The sequence below is a fragment of the Notolepis coatsorum genome (genome assembly GCF_963971535.1).
Source record: "Notolepis coatsorum genome assembly, chromosome: 3".
NCBI lineage: Eukaryota > Metazoa > Chordata > Actinopteri > Aulopiformes > Paralepididae > Notolepis > Notolepis coatsorum.
In genome coordinates, this window is record NC_140167.1 from 59,995,865 (window position 1) to 60,016,999 (window position 21,135).

Here is a 21,135-nt window from a genome sequence, read left to right on the forward strand (position 1 = left end):
GCCTCCCGTAGGTGCTCTTTGAGAGCGGTTTCGAAGGAGGGTAGGGATTCACATTATTTTACGGCTGTGGGTAGGGCGTTCCACATTGTTGTGGCATAATTGCGAAACGTGTTTAGTCCCTTGTTTGAGCCGAATCTGGGTTGAACATGATTTGTGGAACTCCCTCTGGTGTTGTGGTCGTGGTATTCACTGACCTTTGGGAAGTATTTCGACATTGTACATGGGTATCTTAGTAGTGTAGTGTATCTCCTATCCAAGCTCCCGGAGGGTCATCAAAGAGAAGCCGCCTATTCTCAGTCCTTGCCCCACAATGGTGGAATGAACTACCCATCCCAGTTAGGACAGCCGAATCCCGTCCAATATTTCGCCGTCGACTAAAGACTCACTTCTTCAACCATTATCTGAAATGATAAAAAAAAAAAAAAAAAAAAAAAAAATCTAACCCCGACTAACCTTAATGTCATGCACTTGTCCTAATAAACTAACCTACACTGTAACACGCAACACTTTGATGAACATTGTTACTCAGCTGATAGAGTTATACCCTTCTTGCTGTCTTGTCGCACAGAACTTGTAAGTCGCTTTGGATAAAAGCGTCAGCTAAATGATTAAATGTAAAAAATGTAAATGTATCTTGTAGACAGCCGCCCCAACCGACCAGTAGGAGTCGCTATTGCAATGACCAGGACTCATACCCCACCAGCTTCCCACCTACAAACACAGCCGACACAGTGTTCGTAGGGATGACTGACGAAGCCGGAGGTACAGTACCGCTGTCGGGAATTGACCCCGGGTCTCTGCGGTGGTAGGCGAGCGCTTAGACCTCTACACCACCCAGTGCCATTTAGTAAGCCTTTAAGCCAATGAATATATAGAAAGTGTAGAACAGCATGTGTCATCGAGGGCTGCATGAGCTGTCGTCAAAAAATGTAGGGGTGTGTGTACTAGCACATGTACTTACTATTTACTTTGCAGTGATTCAGCATTTCTACAATAAAAATAGGTGAAAGGCACTAAGCTTCTCTCTTCTGATTGATTGTTGCAGGGATGTATAGGCTACCGACTGGTACAATTGGTTCAAAGATGAGTCCTCCGGGCGGCCGGGTGGCGCAGCGGTCTAAGCGTCTGCCCACCACCACAGAGACAGTGGGATCGAATCCAGCTGTGGTGCTTCCGGGTTGGCGACCGTCCATACTAACACAATTGGCAGTGTTAGAGGGTGGGAAAACCCGGCAAGGGTGGGTCCTGGTCGTTGTAAAACAGCGACTCCTACAGATCGGTCAGGGCGCCTGCACAGCGAGGTCGGATCCTGGGGGAGGTAGTGTCCTCCACACGTTACACTCCCCCAGTGAGAGTCCACGCTGCCAGGTGAAAAGAAGTGGGGATTGGCTACACATGTGTCGGAGGAAGCATGTGATAGTCTCCGCCCTCCCAAACCAACGGTAGGGGGCAGAGCACACAACAACCAGGTAGGGGATTGGGAATTGGCATAACGACTAACATTGGGATGGGAGAAAAACGGAAAAAGAAAGGGGGAAAAAGATAAAGTAAAAAAAAATATTTAAAAAAGATGAGTCCTCATAACGTTATTTGAGAAAACCTGGAATATGAGAACATTATTTGGTAACACTTATGTTACCAAATTAACACGTATTAACACTTATCTAGTAATGATGAAGTACTTAGGAATTAGGAACTATACGTTTACAGTGTAAACTGTTGATTAACCATCAGTTAGTCAAGTCCTGATGTCTCATTGCAAGGGAATCCTTTGAGAATGGCCTGTTTGTTAACATATTAGTAACAGTCCTTAGTCCTTGTATCAAGAGCTAAGTCAATCAACAAGACAATGAAAACCTTTTCCTTTTTCCTATTTCTGGTGCTGGGGCAACCCATTTGTTTACATTTGGATCACTGATTGGGTCTTTCGAGACTAATGTCAAAACCGGCATTTGGCACAAGCCTACATTCTGCTTTTCTATCATAAAGGCCAACTTTTTTTTAGACAAATTGGAGAGGAGCAAATTGCCTGCAGCAGGGATAAAAACTGACAAATAAGACCAAACTAATGTGTTGTCATACCTTAACCGCAACACCACCCTTGTCTGCAAATTAAAGAATTTGAAGTGTCTGTAGGCCTACTGTAGTTGGGTGGGGTGATAGAGTTCATGTGTTGCCTTGTTCTGTTTGTTTGTTTGTTGTATTGTTTGATTTTGTTTTGTTGTTGATGATTATTATATGTATTGATTTTAAACTGTAACAATTACATTTGACTGATTGCTTGAACTATCAATACCCATCAAGGAACTGGTGTTGTAAATAAGCTTTGGCTAGTACATTAGCTTGGGCTATAGGCTATACACAATACATTAGCTTGGGCTATAGGCTATACACATGTACAATACATTAGCTTGGGCTATATGTATGCTATATGCTATTTATTATTATTTGTATTCCCTTATGACTTTATTTTGTTATTCATAATTTTACTGTCTATTCTATTCTACTATTGTATTGCACTGCACTATTTTACTCTGTCTATTGCTTTTTATTACAGGCTTTAAAACTGTGTAAGACCCAGGCCTAGAACTGCGCCCGAGAGGGAACTGCGCCCTGAGAGGGAGGTTTGCCCTGAGTGGGAGGTTCTAAGGGTCAAAGTGGGTATCAAACAAGAGGGAATACTGTCAGGTTTTAAACTGTGGATACCAAACAGAAGGTAAAGACGACTTTAGGGCTGACCTTCAAAGCTTTTTTAGTCAATCGAAGCTTCGGGGCCGAGCTTCGATTTTAATTCTAATATATACATTTATTTATATTTTTCTTTTATTATTATTATTATTTGTTTTATCTTATGTTGTGGGACTTGTACAGCACTTTGGTAAACGTTGTTGTTTTTAAATGTGCTCTATAAATAAAGTGGATTGGATTAATGAATTAAGTAGCCCCTTTCGTGACTGTGACGCAGCCAACAAGGTTTCACTCGGCTGCGCTGCCTGGGTGCAGCGCAGCTTTATATTGAAGAATTCACATCAATGGATTTGGTAGGTAGTCTGTGTGACTGTGCCTGGTGGTTATAGGTATAAATGATCATATATAGCGAGATATAGTGGTCTTGTGTGAGCATGCCTGGTGGTTATAGGTATAAATGATCATATATAGTGGTCTGTGTGATCATGCTTGGTGGTTATATGTATAGGTTACTATGAGTTGCTTTGTGAGAACATGAAGGCGCAAGATTTTGGAGGCAAAAAATAATAATAATATAAAAAAATAATAATATATATATATATATATATATATATTTTTTTACTTCGATTTTATTTTTTATGTTCGAAGCTTGTGCCATCGAACGAAGCTTCGAAGTATTTAAGACAGCCCTAGACAATTTTGAACTGTTAAACAGTAATCCAGAACTATTTTATTGCACTGTAAAAACTGTGATTTTATAGTATGTAGACCTGCACTTTATGTGATAAATTCATCATTCATGGCTTTTCTATTCTACTAAAACTGAATCAAACCATAAACAAAGTGGCCTGTTGGGATGTTAGATCCTAATGTGAAAAACTGTGATTTTATATGTCTGCCATCTTAATGCAGTTGGATCTCAGTGCACGGACTACAACGTGATATTACTTATATCATGCCAGTTAGGGTACCTTGTGTATACTGTTTACCTTTTTAATTACTACATACATTTTTTAATATTTTTTGTATTGCCTATATTTATTTGTATATATTTATTTATAAAGGGGAGTTATTTCCCAGTGACACCACCATACACAAATACACAATATTACTTAACTTAACCTGATGTTCACATGGTGTTATAAATACAGCAATAATGGTAATGACCAACCCACCTACGTCACAGTAATATATAATATAACCGATAGGGCATACAGACCCTCATCTGCACCTGTTTACTGATAAGAAATATTTTTCTCATATTTCTATATTCAGATACAATATTATTGCCATTATGTATTTATCCTATTACCCTGCCCATACCTGTACCTCCCCTCCCCCCTCCACAATTTCCCCAAGGGGATCAATAAAGGAATATCTTGTCTTATCTTATTTTGGCTGTGGACTCTGGGGGCCGTGCCATATTAATCCAGTTGGATCTCAGTGATTTCGACACTGTCTGTCAAAACATCCTAATTGAACGGCTTGAACACAGGGTTGGCATCGCAGGGTTCAGCGCTAAATTGGCTTTCCAATTACCTCAGGCTTAGGACGTTCTCAGTTATTGTCCTCCTCTGCTCCTGTCACCAGGCTGCAGAAACAAATGAGTGGGGGGGCATAAAATGTTCTCGGGGGGGCACAATGGTTTTTCAACACAGGTTCCCTTTTATACGTTTCAGCTGGGACAACGGCGCTGTGGCTTGCTTGGCGCTGCCCACGGTGCTGAACTAAACAGCAGAGAGGCAATTGAAAAATCGAATTTCTCTCTATCTTAAGAACATTCACTTATACAAAAACAGACTGAACGGATATATATAACAGACCTGCTGGGGCAGCGGACTGAGAGCAGGGGACACAAACAGGCTGGATAAGATGGTCACGAAGGCCAGTAGTGTGGTTGGGGTGGAGCTGGACTCCCTAGCGAGGGTGGCGGAGAGGAGGAACCTTGCTAAGCTCCAGGCCATCAGGGAAAACCCCTCCCACCCACTATACACAGACTTGGCTGACAGGAGGAGCATGTTATAGGCTCACACTACCTAAATGCAGCACTGAACGGCACAGGAAGTCCTTCATTCCGACAGCCATCAGAATATACAATGCATCACTGTGCCTCACTGCATCACTGAGCACAGAGTGACAGTTACCATCTTCCTGGACTCTTACTTTTTAAACAGCACTGTGCAATACTACACCTACTGTAGACTTCAGTATATTTTTACTGTATTTATTTACTGTATCTTTTATTCAATTTTTATTCTATTTCATTTTATTCTATTCTTAGGCCATTTGTTTTGTTATTCTTATTTGTGACTTGTTCTGTCTAAATGTTTAATGTTGAGTGATTTGCAGTGTCAAATTTCCCTCAGGATAATACATTTCTATTCTATTCTATTCTATATATTTGAAAAGTCTCCATTTATTCAACACTTCTGAATTCACTGACAAACTGAACTGAACTAACAAAAATAAGGTGCATAAAAAAGCAAACAAAATTCCTCCACAGGCTACCTACCATCATTAGTAGAGAGGCAAGCAGCGTTTGGGGACAGAGTGAAATCTTCTTAAAACACTGCCCCTCCACTCATTCCTGAACTTTTTTGTTAAGTCCTTCTCAAATGCCAACTGAATTAAATTGGCCTTGCGTCGATGAAGCATACTAAGGTAAAGATGTTCTTGAGGGTAGAAAACGTGCTAGCTTCAGTAGTGTTGTTGTTGACATCAGTGCCCACTAGGGCTGTCCCCGACTAAGGATTTGGATAGTCGACTTTGATTAAAAAAATAATAATAATAATAATAATTTACCAGGGTGGGCACAGCTGACTCAGTGGGCGGGCCCGGCCGCGTGAATATTAAAGGCAACCAACTTGTGTTCAGCTTTTCATTCAGCGTTTCTCTGATTGGCCACACGGCCACGTGACCGCCCTAGCACACGCCCTTATCCGAGCCGCGCCGCTCTGTGTGTTGTTACGCGGCAGAGAGTGGCCGCGCATGCGCATGAGGCTCCCCCAGGTGCTCTGAGAGGTGCTCGTTGGTTAATGCCTCGTTGTGTTGTTGTTGCGTTGTTGGTTAATGCCCCGTTGTGTTGTTGGTTAATGCCATATCGCCGCATCACTTGGTCATGGATCATTTGGTGGTCGAACCAGTTCAGACAGAGGTGTTTATTTATCTATTAATAAACATATCTACTAGAAACACTGGTGTTCTGTTGTGTGACTGTGCTAAACTCTTCCACCACATGACCGACATTTGACATACAGTACACCTCCTATCTTAAAACAAAAGCTTATCTTACATTCCGATAAAACAAAGTGTATTTCATTTTCAAGGTCTTGTGTGAGAAATACTCCTAATATTAGTATTCATAATATACTTCGGGGTTCTAAAATTTAAATAGTTATATAAATATTTAGGGATTTGGTTAAATAATAAGCTCTCTTTTTACACCCATGGGCCATGTGGAACACCTTTCTAAAAAGTTTAAAGTAAAAATATGTATAGAAACAAATCATGCTTTTCTGCTGCCAGTAAGAAGACCATTGTACAATAATCCACAATTATGTCTGTATTTGATTATGGTGAAATTATGTACATGCATGCCTCTCCCTCCACCTGAAAGCCCATCCACGCTGTGTATCATATCACTGGGTTTTATCACTGGAGATACATTTCTCACTCACCATTGTATTTTATATGAAAATAATTGTAAGTAGGTGAATTCTACACATCTGACAACGCCATCTGACAATATCATAATGATGTGTTTTCTATATTATATCCACAATCATTCATCTAAAAAATTGTATGGGCGTAAATACATGTTAAGATATTCAAAATCGTCACAGCAGTATAGTTTGTTTATACTTCAGAAGTATGATATTTGAACATGGTCCCCAAAATGAATGGAAGCGAATGAGGTGCCTGACGCCTGACACCTGGGAGGAATGGGGGCGTGTTGCAGCGTTGGGGATGTTTAAAAAATATAATTTAATATATAATATAATAATAATCTGGTCAGCAGCCTCCACTGATGTAGCGTGATTCAAACCCCCTCAATGTGCAGTTACGCAGCCTCCACTGATGTACAGTGACGAGTGAATCTGGTAGTTGGTTTATGACGTTACAATTATACATTATATAACGTTACAATGTACAGTTTCTAGTTAGTCAGTCAGCAGCCTCCACTGATGTTATGACGTTACAAACGCGAAATAACATTATACATTATGCTCCGCGAAATAACATTATACATTATGCTCCGCGCTTCATTCATCCATTTCATTTGGGACCTCTGCCGCTTGCAGGGACCTCTGCCGCGCTCTCGGCAAAAGGGGGCGGGGGGTCGTGGCCAATCAGAGAAAAGCTGAACACAAGTTGGTTGCCTTTAATATTCACGCCACCCGGAAGCAAACCGATTTCTCACAACAGTCGGTGCTTCCTACAGTCCAGCTGTATGACCGGAGGGCAACCCCATCCAGCCACAGCAAGGAGGACTGCAGTCGGGGAGTACATCAGCGGCGCGAACCCCTAATACGAAAAAGTCGATGGAGGTCAAAATGATCATCATCTTCCAGACACTCCAGTGACGAAGACAATATCGCCGTATTTTCTCGAAAATAGTGAGAGAGAAAATAAAGATATGATGTCAATGTATCTTCCCGTTCTTTTGTTTTCCAACTTTCTTCTACTAACAACCTCGTCAAGTGTGGGATCTACCGAAGGCACTTCCTTGTGGTGAAAGTGAAGAAGGAGGCGAGTAGATGACCACACACCTGCTTATGAAGGTAAGCGGATAGGGGTGTGGCCAGACGAATGTTGGGATGTAAAGGTACATTGTGGAATTTTTTATTCAGTGCTCGTGCACGAAGTGAAGTGCGTGCAGAATGACGCTGAGCGGCAGCCATAATGAAATAGAACTGTCTGTAGTGTGGTAGTGAAAGGGTTAACCGTCTGTAGTGTGGTAGTGAAAGGGTTAAACTTCTGTAGCGTGGTAGTAAAAGGGTTAACCTTCTGTAGTGTGGTAGTGAAAGGGTTAAACTTCTGTAGCCTGGTAGTAAAAGGGTTAACCTTCTGTAGCGTGGTAGTGAAAGGGTTAACTGTCTGTAGCGTGGTAGTGAAAGGGTTAACCGTCTGTAGCGTGGTAGTGAAAGGGTTAACCTTCTGTAGAGTGGTAGTGAAAGGGTTAAGCAAGGCGATGGACCATCTAAACCCCCACAGATGCTCTGGCGCAGGGGTGGCTCAGGCACCAGTGGAGGAGAAGCTGGTGGTCGTCTGGGTTCTAGACAACAGGATGCTGTACGAGGGTGTTATGGCCTGACGTTCAAACAGAGCTAATGAGCTAATGATGCTAATGATGGAGCATCGCCGTCGGTTGTGTGATAGTAAAGGGCTAACCTTCTGTATTGTCACAGTGAAAGGGTTAACCGGCTGTCGTGTGGCAGTGAAATGGTTAAGGAATAACCAAGAGGTGCGAGACAAACCGTCGCAGCACGTTCCGTGCGAGGAGCTGGCAGTGTTCGGCGCTTTGACAGTTTCCCGCCACAAATTAGATTTGCGTTAAGTCATATCGCCCCCAGGGTTAACATTCCACAGCAGCAACACTTTTATCTGCAACAGGTTCATCTTGGGGACACAGTGTTTGGTTTAAGACGTAACATGTTCCTCAGAAGGCCTCTTTAGCCTCCGCTATTTGTTCTAATTTGTACTTCATTGTAGCTACGCAGTAGCCTTTTATTGTGTTCAGAGAACACGGTGCTCTGTCGTCCGTCGGGGTATTCTCTATTACAATATATTTTGCTGTACTGTGGGTCGCCTTGCATTTAAATGTAGCCAGCCATCCAATACATTCACTTATCGAACATAACAGAGTTTAATTAATGGCATGTCAAATGATCTCTAATGAATTTAATTTCAGAACTGTCATAGATAATTGTATTTTATTCCTAAATATGTTCTTCTCCGATTACCTTTTTGTGCATTATAGAGCGACCACTTTCTATTGATTTCCTCTGTCTCTTTGCATCTCTCTCTCTCTCTCTCCCTCTCTGTCTGTCTGTGTATCTGTCTCTCTACCAAGTTATAGTAAGACCAAGCACAGGCCTCTAATTCCTGCACTTAAATCCTCTTAGAATCCATAAGCTATTTCAGTTCGGTCCAACCATGATGCCTCTAGCTTTCTTTAAAATCTCCATTAGCCCCAAGCTCATTGGCTGAAAGAGACACACACACACACGCGCGCATGTGGCACAAGACATATCACAGAGTTAGTGGCTGCGCAGTGAATAGTCCAAGGTGAGGTCTGTAGCACAAGCAGCAATCCATCGCAACTGCAGCAGGTAAGAAATACTTTCATTCAAAAATCATAATCACGGTTATTTTGGTCAATATTGAGGTCACGATTATTGACTCATTAACTTTGGAAACACATGCATTTATTGAACTTAAAATATTTGTAACAGTGGAAATGTAATAACTGAAAATCAAAAACATGACCTGGCTCAAAGAACATGACCTGGTTAAAGGTTGATTATGTTGTTTTCATAATTGTTGGAAGCCAAAATAGAGTGACTTTATGGAACTAGTACACAGTGCTGAAAAATAGAGGCCTTGCACAGGGTGTTTATGTAGTTTTGCATATAGCGACCATTGTTTCTTCATTTGCCATGTACAAAAACAATGGTTGCTATGGTACCAGCAGCCATGCTGGAAGACTACACAAACATTCCATGCAAGGCCTCTATTGGGCTAACGAGGAGGCTTCAGTATTTGATATTGACTGAATGTGTGACACAAACACCATTCTAAATTAAGTATTGTGGTGCAGCAGAGATGTCATGATGATGCAAAAAACAAGTTGAACCTTTGTTAATCCCCTTGGGGAAATTCCTCCTTTTGATGCATCCTACCTATTTAGGAGCAGTTGGCAGCCACACAGTGTGGCGCCTGGGGACCAACTCCAGTTGTAATGCCAGTACATTGGTCAAGGGCAATGGCCGGAAACCTGGCAAAAGGAAACCTAGCAAAAAATACAATTTCCTCTAATATCGCAATTGCAATAGCTGTCAAAATAATCACAACGTGATATTTCTTCCATATCGTTTAGCCCTGCTTGTACCACTACTATTATTACACTGTTTCAGTGATAGTTTCATTGTTTCAAAGACATGGCTTCTGCAAAAAGCAACCAATTAATGAATTGTGTTGTATTTGTACCTAAAAACAATGCTGATTTATTTTGAGAGTAAATTAGTTTGAATATGGACACCAGTGATGTCATTGACTCCTTGTGTTGTGTTGATTACAGCATCATGAGATTATGTAGATGAAAATATAGCAATACCTTGTCTAATAGGGACTGCTACCTTGTCATTTCATTGAGCTATAATTAATTAACACAAGGATTCAATGTCCCCCCGAAGACATCACTGGTGGCCATATTCAAATAAATTTACTCTCAATAACTGCCAAACTAAATGAATGTGCGCAAAACTGTTTTTGAGTGTGTGTGAGATTATGTGTAAAAATTGTCAAAATAAAAGTGCAGGTAAAGAACAAAGAAAGTTCATACACACAACCACAATATCTATTCTTGGATACAGGTTCAGAGAGGTTAGTGTGTCTCAGTGACTGACAGTGAAATAACCAGCCGTGGTGAGGAAGGATGGAGATTGCTTGCAGGAAGGAGGACTCTGCCTACATCAGATTTAATCCAATGAAGAATTAGCCCTGCGTAGGACATACTATCTACTGGTGCAAACACATGGCAAATCTGACGGAAGAAGAAGAAGAGGAAGAAGAAGAGGAAACCATGTAAAATACTATCAACAGTGACAGTGGCTTTGTACTCACAGGCCATATTGTGCATTTGAAATCAGAATGAAGGATGTTTGATGTTTATTACCAAGTACTTTGTCTTGTAGCCTAATAGCCTAAGTAGTGTCTTGCACTGTTGACTGACAATCTTTGGACAGTCAATTGAAAGAGGTGCCGATGAGGATGATAGAGTTGGGCTTCTTTTCTCAAACACAACCATGGTGCTAAAGCTACACTAAGGCAGAGGTAGAGATGCTATGAATAGGACTGAACAATTAATCAACGTTTCACTGAAATCGCAATATGGGCTAGTGCAATATCCAAATTGTGGAGGCTGCAATATTTGATCACTGCATCATTATTTAAACATTTTCTTCAATGAAAATGAAAACAATGACACAAAAAATACCATTCCCTCTAATATTGTGAATCATTCTCAATCTTGTAAACTTCTGGCATACATCTTTTCTCTGCTCGTGTAGCTTTTCTCTCTCTTTACTGTATTATTGCAAAGGTTATTGAAATACACAGAGAGGCTGAGAGGCTGCACTGCTTGAAAAAGGAACAACAAATAATCAAGGTTTTCTGAGTTGAGTGATTTAACCCTTTCTGACGTATGATCTCAGGCGTATGAACTGAATGTTCTAATAATAACGATGGCTACTGGTCAACGAAAGCTATGGCGTTCTAGAATAGAATAGATGAGAAAAAGAAAACATTCCGCCCCAAAAAACGTATACCTGAAATGGTTCAAATATGTTTTAACGGTTTTCTTTTCTTTTTTATTTCAAGTTGTTGGTTGCCAAAATAATTTGCTCCGTTTCAAATGGACCTGTAGCGGCCAGGGCGGAAAACAAACTGGAGATACCCGATAGTGCTGCTAATCCTCTTACGCCACAGTCATTTCATTATCATGGGTCTTTCTAGGCATTCAGCGCTTCAGTCACGCAGGTACAATAACCTAAATGGAAATCCAAAAGAAGAACCAACCAATGTCGCAGGCCTGAGTTATACATTTTTGATATATTAGCTATAGGTACAATTGTTTTTTATTCATGGTTTTGTTGAAAGATAGAAATAGAATAGAACTTTATGGTCCAACCAAAGCTGGGAAATCATATTTGGCTTCACCCCAAGCACAACAAGAAAAACACAGACAAGCCCTTATTGGGCTAATTGGCCAATCAACCCATCAGCACAGTACAGGTATATACTGTGGTGAATAAAGCCGATTGTGAACCTCTCCTCTCCTCCCAACAGGTAACCATTGGCACGAATATCTGGCACTGAACCTTGAAATGGACGACAACGTAATCCAAACACAAACAGGTGAGAGGGAGGAGTCCTTGGCTGGTTGTTTTTGATTTTGATTTTAAATCTTTATTTCGAACATGTAAATACAAACAATATAAAATCAAAACAAATCATTGATCTCTATGAAATGGAAAATAAATAATAAACAAAAACAAAACTCAATTTACATGTTTGAAAAGGAGTAGGAAGAAGTATACACTTATTTAATCCTACCCCTTTTCCACTACTCAAATGAGTGTACTAATTTAAAACATTACAAAACAAATATATAATATATGCACTAAGGACTTTTAAATTGAGTTCTCCCCTCAGATTATAACCCCCTCTCTATCAAAGAACAGTTCTTGAATGTTTCCTGGAAGTACATTACCGTTTGCTTTATACATTAATTGTGCTGTTTTAAATTCCACAAGATCATTTAACTTTAATGTTTTTGACTTTAAAAATTATATGTTTGTGTGATCACTTTAACCTACAATGTGAACTATCCTTATGGCTCTTTTTTTCTTTTTACTACCTGGTCATCTTCATGTGTGAGTGCAGTGGGTCTGTCTGGGATTAAGGTGTTAATCCCATTCGCAAAGCACATTCACTTGGCCGCGTGGGATATGTGGCAACTGATTTAATGATTTAGTGGTGAGATTAAAGGTGCATAATCTATGAACTCTGGTTGCTGATCACAATGCAATGCCAACAAAAACAACTCTAATTCAGTCAGGAACACTTGTCATGAAGGTTAAACCGTGTATAGCAACAGATGGTTACAACATTTAGCTATGTATTTGACAGAAAATAAGCAGACACAGAACTCTACAAAATGAATGGAATGCGATGTAAAATTGCTTATACCAGTAATAGTAGAGGAGGCTAATTTGATTGAGCATCTTTTTCAAAAGGGATCTTTGTTATATTTTGGGCGCATACTGATTTCAAGTTTTTTGACGATTTACAAAAAACAAGGGTAAACTAGTTTGTAACAGTTAGGCTAGTTTTTACATCAAATTGAGAAAATATTTTATTTCCTGATATTTAAGCAGTTGACGAATGACGTGAATGACCTGTGAGTTTATCGCCTCTAGTTTATTTTCTCACCTGTCTTCCCTCTTCCTGTATCCAGCCTCTTTGACACAGTCTCTGATGGTGTATTACTGTCAATAGAGGGTACATCTATATGGTAATGGAATAGATGGGTGCAGGTGGAGGCTGGGGTGGTGGAGGGAGCTTTCAAGTTTCAAGTTCAAGTTCAAGTTTCTTTATTAGTTGACATGCAAAGATACAGAATACCTTCACATGGAATGCTTTTTTCTGTTATGCTCCTATGAGGATCATAGGACGCTTGGATCATACACATACAGCTCATTACAGTAATATTCCACAATTATTACATTTTAGATAGTAATAATGGTACAGAGCCTTGAGACAAACATTATGCATATTCACCACCGCAAACAGACTAATCAAATCAAATTAAATGTATTTGTAAGGCCCAACAACACACGTTAATGTCCCCATGGGCCGGACACGTCTTCTTTAAACAAGTCAAGAAGAAACATAACAATAAGTCAAGAGCAAAACAGGAACACCATAAGGTCCAACAAATTTAAAATAAATGCTAAATAAATGAATGAATGCAAACACTCCCAGACATACCCCACGCGAAGGTAAGGAAAAACTCACTAAAACCTAATAGGAAAAAATGCACCACAGGCAGTGTGGAGGAGAGAAACCTTAGAAGGGCCATTCAAGGGGGGATCTCCCTTCTTAGATGTCGGTGATAGTAGTGTTGCAGACGGACAGTTGGTAAGCATGCACTCATGTGTGTAGTGAAACACAGATGAGTGCATGCAATAGCAACTGAACATTTTGAAAGATTAAAGATAGAGCTGATAGCGATAGCAACATTTTGAAATATTAAAGATAGAGCTGATAGCGGATCTATTTGAGGCACAGGGGCGGCGCAAAGAGGGTCGCATCCTCCCCGTCTTAATCACAGGACGTTCAACACTCCGGTCATCGCTCCGAAACAGCCGGAGACAGGGAGATAGGGGGCGGCGCAGAGAGGGTCGCAACCTCCCTGTCATCATCGCGGGACGTCCAGCACTCCGGTCATCACTACGAGACAGCCGGAGACACGGAGACAAGAGGGCACGCAGAGAGGGTCGCATCCTCCCGGTCTTCATCACGGGACATCCGACACTCCGGTCATCACTCCGGGACAGCAACTCACAGGGAGACGGGACAGGCGTTAGACAGCTCGCGTGATTGTAGTGGCAGACATAGCAATAGATACAAGTGGTAAGCATATATGTGAATAGAATAGATATATGAAGTACCAACGCCATACAGCGACAGGGTGCAGCCAAGCACTGATGAGTAAGAGGCAGAACAGCTTAAATGCGCCGCCTTGTTGTCAAGAGTTTCAGCCATGTTTCATTACAGTATGATTGGTGCGCATCTCTGGCTAGCTGCTGACTACCACGTCCTGCCTGAAATAACGCCAAAGCTTCCATTACTAAAAAGGTGATTTTTCCTGATTTCCTCAAAGAGGCACGTTTGGTACTACTGCTTACTATATAAATGCGTTACACGTCTCAGGTAAGGGCAATGGGACGATTACGTTGGATTACTGCATTGCGTTCTCTTCGCTTTGCGCACCCATAACCATAACCTATACAACTCATAAAACAAAACAAAAGAATCATTCAAACTTTTAGGAAAATATCTACAGATATACAGTACTGTTTCATCAAGACATTTATGATATTTGTATGTCTTGTATGTCATAAATGTCTTGATGAAACAGTACTGTATATCTGTATGTCATGTATGTCATAAATGTCTTGATGAATTGAAAATGGGGGACCCTGATGTAAACAAGACGAAAGTCGTTTCTGGTCTGCATCCCCTTAACAATTGTTTGTATTGAGCCGTACTGTATTGTACCCATTCTGCAATCTGTTAATAAAGTTTTCAATCAATCAATCAATCAATCAATCAATCGCTGTGCTCCCTACTAGCATGGCCACCAGGACACCTAGACGGTAGTGTTTCATTACATTGCGACGGCGATGTTTACTGAACAACCAGCTCTGAAGAGATAAGTGCAGGCAAAAGTAAAGCGGAGAGACAGATCTGTTATCGATTTGGCAACTTGACACACTCTTAAGCTGCTTTCTCTACCTGCTCTTACACAACGGCAGTGCAATTAGCAGACTGTTGAGTGAGGGCTAAGTTGAGGCTTTAATCCTTGATGAACATGCGGCACGAACCACGGAGGCCACCAGTCATTCTGAGCTGCACGGTGTGCACCCTTCAAACCAACCCTGGAGCCTATTGGAGATTCACTGTTACACGCTGTACACTTGTCAATCACAGGACAAGTGCTGGAGTGAGGGCTTTCCATTTGCCTCCTGACTCAGTGCTCATAACAAAGATGGCTTGTGCATTACTTAGCGACTGTACTGGTGCATTACTTAGCGACTGGACTGGTGCATTATTTAGCAACTATGCAGACATGGCTAATGGCCCAGATAGAGCTAATGGTTCAGAGGTACCTATACCAACCAACGTTTATTTAAAATGCTTAATGGAAATCAATGCATTTTTATTCTGCTTCAATGATTCTTAATCGACTGTTAAGTGATAGTGTAGTATTTAATGCTGCTGCATCAGGAAGCACATGATGCTGGCCTAATAGTGAATCCTGGATGTGCTTCTTGCTCACATTAGAAAATAGATGTCCTATTTAAGGTTGAAAACATGCGACTCATCAGGCTGCGACATTGATGTTTTAGCCTCCAAAGGCCTTCACCAAACTCTCTGATGAAGGCCTATGATATTATGGACTAAAAGTCAATGTCACATTGCTTAGCCCTTAACGTTTTTGTACAAATAAACCTCCATTTCTTCTACTGTGAGCAAGAGGAGCCATTCTTCTCTTGAATTGGCTATGAAGCCTCAACATACTACCTGTTGCTACCAGGATTAGTGGCAAGTATTGAGTGTCCTCAACTCTACTCAACACAGTCTCATCAGAAAACGTAAATAAAGTACTAATCTCGACCACAGGGAAAAAGGTACGTACATGTACATATGTAATGTACATTTACGTATTGGATACATAATATATTTGCAAGATTTTAAGCAACATCGGGCTACTCAACTACTATCTGAAAGAGGGGGAGTGAACTACATATTCTCCTTCCTAAAAAAAAATTACAAATCCCACCCCCTACTAATTACCAGTATTTGTTGGAACTACCCCATGCTGAAAGCACCGGATGGGCCCACCGTTCTATGTTGGTTGGTTAGAAACATCGTGAAACATCTCCCTCCATGGACTAATGAATTGTTATTGTCCTGATCTGCAGGCCCCAAGGGGGTGATCAATGATTGGAGGCGGTTCAAGCTGGAGAGCATGGACCAAAACAACCTGCCGCCTGCCAAGAGAGAGTTGCTGAGGCAGATGTCCAGCCCACAGAAGCCCAACGACGATACCAGAGGAGGCATCAACCGTAAGGTACCGTCTGTAATGTGTAGAGGTGGGACTCAAACGCAGGATAGACTGGCAGGAAGCAGGCGAAGCATAGAAACCCAACAACCGGTGTATTTACTAAAGGCAGCTAGACAGAAAAACAACAGGCTGACAGCCGAGCTGACTAACCTCAGAGAAATAAATAACTGAAATACTAAACTGGAAGAACTCTAGCAGACAGATACACATAGCAATACTTACAATAACTAACGATCTGACAAACCGAACGGGGGAAGAGCAAATATATATTCACATGGGGATGGTGATGAATGGGAACGCCTGGGATGATTATAGACAAGACGCAGCTGGGGAAGACTCAGACTAACATTGAACTACAAAACCTAGACAGTGAACATAGAACTACAGGACCAAGAAATAAGAGGGAGGAGGAGACAAATGGGGAAAACACTAAGGGAGGGGCGGGGAGTCCAGGGCCAGGGAGAAATGTGAACACTTATGGAGCGGGAGGAATGTTCATGTCCAGGGAAAAGTGGGCAGGTGGGACAGGATATTTTTTTATTTTTTGTATCCTCTTTTTCTCCGCCTGATTTTTCTATGTTTTTCCTCCCATCCCAATTTAGTCGTTATGCCAATTCCCCCCCTCCCCTACCTGGTCGTTGTGCGCATGTTCCCCCTACTGGTCGGTACAAGGGAACCCTGAAGTCTACCACATGCTTCCTCCGACACATGCGGAGACAGCCAGTGGCTCTCTTTTCACCTGGCAGCAAGGACTCTCATTGGTGAAGTGTAACGTGTGGGAGGTCACGCTGCCTTCACCACTTCCTGCCTTTCGCTGAGCAGGCGCCCAGACCTGACCTGTAGGCGTCGCTGTCCACAACACCAGATTACCACCCACGACTTCCCTCCCGCTAACTCAGCCAAACAAGTTAGTATGACGATCGGCCCAAGCCGCAGGCAATGCTGACTCCGGGAGTCGAGACCGCAGCCTCTTGCATTGGTGATGAGCGCAATCTCCACTACGCCACCCGACCGCCCTAGGTGGGACAGGATCTTGACACCGTCAGAGACTGTTCATGCCACCAGACCGCCAGAGCCTTCAGACACCCCTACTTCGACACCACTCTGTCCTTCCAGCTTCCTCCAAAAACCGCAGAACTTCTATAAAAAGCTTTGACTGTTTGAACTATTTGCACTGAAGAATGGGTGTAAACGTCAAACCGAGACGCTGCCATCTTTAAGTAGTACAATGAGCAATACCGGAGTAAACTTCTACACGGCACATACGGCATATGTACAAACAACAAGGAGAGTCACCTTCAGTGTTGATCTGCTGTATCTCTTCTTCTTGAAATAGTCTACAGCACATACTGACCAAGGTCATGTACAACTAATCCAAATGGCTTAGCTACTCTAAGGCCCAGTCCACACGATCACGGGTATTTTTGACACAGTTTTTTTTATTTTTTATTATTCAACAAAAAAAACTGCCCACACAACGTGGTTTAAAGGAAAACTCCAACATTTTGGGAAATTAGCTTATTTAACATCTTCCCTGGAGTTAGACAAGAAGATACATACCTTTTTTGTCTCTGTGCGTGCATTTAGCTTTGGGAACAGTCGCTCCGTTAGCGTAGCTTAGCTTCATCACTGGAAGTGGGGGGGTGCAATAGCCTGACGTTCCCTTACAGTGTCCTACAGTCACCAAATACACTCCAAATACGACTCCAAAACGTTCATGTAAACATGTTGTGACCTGTGTATTTACCACGTGGAGAAATAAAAAATAATTGAATTAGACAATTACGTTTTCTAAGCAAATATACTCGAAACAATTTCTTGCCTAAGCACTCGTCTCTGCGCGCAGTCAGTGATTTCTACGTGAAGCCGTGTTTGTGGACATTCTCATTCATTCAAAGGATCCGAACCGATTGAAGTTTATGGATACCATGACTTAAAATCCTCTTACCTTGACGATTAAAAGCCTCGCCAATTTAGAAAACAGTAATCCAATGGCTGGTATTGATAATATAATACTAACTACTGCACGTAGCTAACCGGAGCTAACACAGAACCGGATGGTCACTAAAGCAAATATGACTTCCTTTCTGGGGGTTTTCAAAATAAAAGTGCAACGTTTATAGCAGCGGGAAAAGTTTATTTTGTACATTATCTAACGTTAACACGAACCTAAACTAACTTTAGGTTAGTTGTAACGTTAGTTTAGGTTCTTGTTAACGTTAGATAATGTACAAAATAAATTGGGGAGGCTTTTAATCGTCAAGGTAAGAGGATTTTAAGTCATGGTATCCATAAACTTCAATCGGTTCGGATCCTTTGAATGAATGAGAATGTCCACAAACACGGCTTCACGTAGAAATCACTGACTGCACGCAGAGACGAGTGCTTAGGCAAGAAATAGTTTCGAGTATATTTGCTTAGAAAACGTAATTGTCTAATTCAATTATTTTTTATTTCTCCACGTGGTAAATACACAGGTCACAACATGTTTACATGAACGTTTTGGAGTCGTATTTGGAGTGTATTTGGTGACTGTAGGACACTGTAAGGGAACGTCAGGCTATGTGTGTGCTATGTGTGTTCTGCCTCATTTGTTGATGAAACAAAACCAATATCAACACAATTTACCGCCAAGAGCGGAGTTTAGTCTCACAAAAAGATCGCCGATTTTGTTAGCTTACGTGCTAACGTAATAATAAAGTAGTAACGTTAACGCTATAGAATTAATGGATGAAAACGTTATTTAACAGATTGCAGAATGGGTACAATACAATACGGCTCGATACAAACAATTGTTAAGGGGATGCAGACTGTTATAGTTTGGACTGGGTTCCTTATAACAATAACTTGACAACAGTTTAGCCGCAGCTACAGGTTTACTCTGAGCGTCAGGTCAGGAATGCGACAACAGACATCATCAGTCGATCACAACACTCTTCAACACAGACACGTTTCGAACAAAAGTTTGTTACAATCATTTTCATATAACGCTACTTGGGACAGCTCTGCTGTAAACACTGGAAATAACCTCGGTTTCCACACGCAACCACTGCAACCGGGATGCACGCAAAACTCCACCCTGGACTCCGGTTGTAAAAGAACACGGTTGCAGTGTTCCAAAACCCCGGTTGCGTGTGGGCGAACAGTGCAACCGCGCACATTAAGGCTCGGTTATATAACACCCTGTGTGCGTGTGGACAGGGCCTTAATGTAAGGGTAAAGTGAAGGATAACAGAGTAACTCTAAGAACTCTAACAGACCGACTTACGTATACTACAGAACCCAGAACCCAGCAAGCACCGACCGGAGTCCGACTGACGTTGTGTCACGACTTGGCATGAATTAGCCTTTCATTCTAAAATGAAACCTAAATGAGAACTCTGACCTGGGAAGGCGTGCCCTGACACTGTGAGAATGCTGTTAAGAGTGTGGTTACTAATTCTGTAAAGCAGTTGTAGCCTGCTTTTTAAAATCCTCATCTTACTTCAGTAATGCAGTTTAACGAACGTTGAAATAACAGACTGGCGTCGGGAAAAAATTTCCAGTAACACCTAATGAACTTCATAATGTTTGCTTGGAACTTCCAGCAAGGAGTAGCCTACAGTACTGAAGCAGCTGATATTGTGTGCTGATTTCAATATATTTAAATTTGAACTTCGTTATGCCAAAGTAAATCCCCACACTACCTACACTGTGTTCTGCACTTGCAATTAAAATATTTATTGGGAACAACATTTGGGTCATGAAACCTGAAATTCCCAGTAAATATAAGTGCAGAAGGCGGTGTTGGGGAGCTCTTTATTTAACAAATGATGACTTATGCTCCTGTCACCAAGAATATCTGTGTGTAAAAGGTCCTCTTTTCTATAATCACCAATCTTCCATCACTCTTTCAGATGAGCGTCCAGGAGTATGAGATGCTCAAAGAGGAGGACGAGGGGTGCATGAAGAAGTACCGCAGGCGCTGCATGGAGGAGATGCATGAGAAGCTGAGCTTCGGACCCAAGTTTGAAGGCGTGCACGACCTCGACAGTGGCGAGGCGTTCCTGGAGGTCATCGAGAAGGAGCACCACAACACCGTGGTCATAGTCCACATCTACAAAGCGGGGATCAAAGGGTGCGAGGAGCTCAACAACTGCATGGACTGCTTGTCCACGGAGTATCCCACCGTCAAGTTCTGCAGGATCGACGCGGTGTCATCGGGCGCCAGCGAGCGCTTCTCCGACGAGGTTCTGCCCACGCTGCTGGTGTACAAGGCCGGCGAGTTGCTGGGGAACTTCCTGGCCTGCACGCAGCACATGACGCAGGAGTTCTTCGCCACCGATGTGGAGGCCTTCCTCAACAGCTACGGGCTGCTGCCGGAGAAAGAGCTCCAGCTGGCTCCTGACGAGGAGGAGAACGACGTGGAGTGATCGGCTGGAGGGGAAGAGGGTTTGATTGATTGATTATCACGGAGAAGGGATCAACGATGGACAGCTGGATTGTTAGTTTGGGTTATAGAATATAGCACACCTAGATGCTCTGTTGGAAGGGGATGACAGTGGTTGCTATGTATCCCACAGTTCTTTTTCATTTGTCAGGAAGTATTCCTCCGACATGGGACCAGTGGTGGAAAGTAACTAAGTATTTGTACTTAAGTGCTGTTACTTAAGAATTGTTTTTAGGCACTTGTGCTTTATTTGAGTATTTCCATTTTAAGGAACATTTTACTTTTACTCCACTACATTTCAAAGGGAATATTGTACTTTTTACTCCACTACATTCATCTGTGAACCCATTAGTTACTAGTTACTTTGAAGAAAACATGGCAA

At 41.9% G+C, this 21,135-nt stretch overlaps 1 protein-coding gene across 1 annotated transcript; it reads left to right on the plus strand.

Annotated features, from left to right (window-relative positions):
- Nucleotides 1-11,793: 11,793 nt before the first annotated feature.
- pdcb (phosducin b) lies at nt 11,794-20,736 on the plus strand (the record flags this gene model as incomplete). Its single annotated transcript, XM_084310451.1, has 3 exons — nt 11,794-11,826; nt 16,182-16,330; nt 20,221-20,736. Exons 1-3 carry the CDS (start codon nt 11,796-11,798, stop codon nt 20,734-20,736), a joined length of 696 nt encoding a protein of 231 aa, XP_084166577.1. The 5' UTR covers nt 11,794-11,795.
- Between the last annotated feature and the right edge of the window lie 399 nt (nt 20,737-21,135).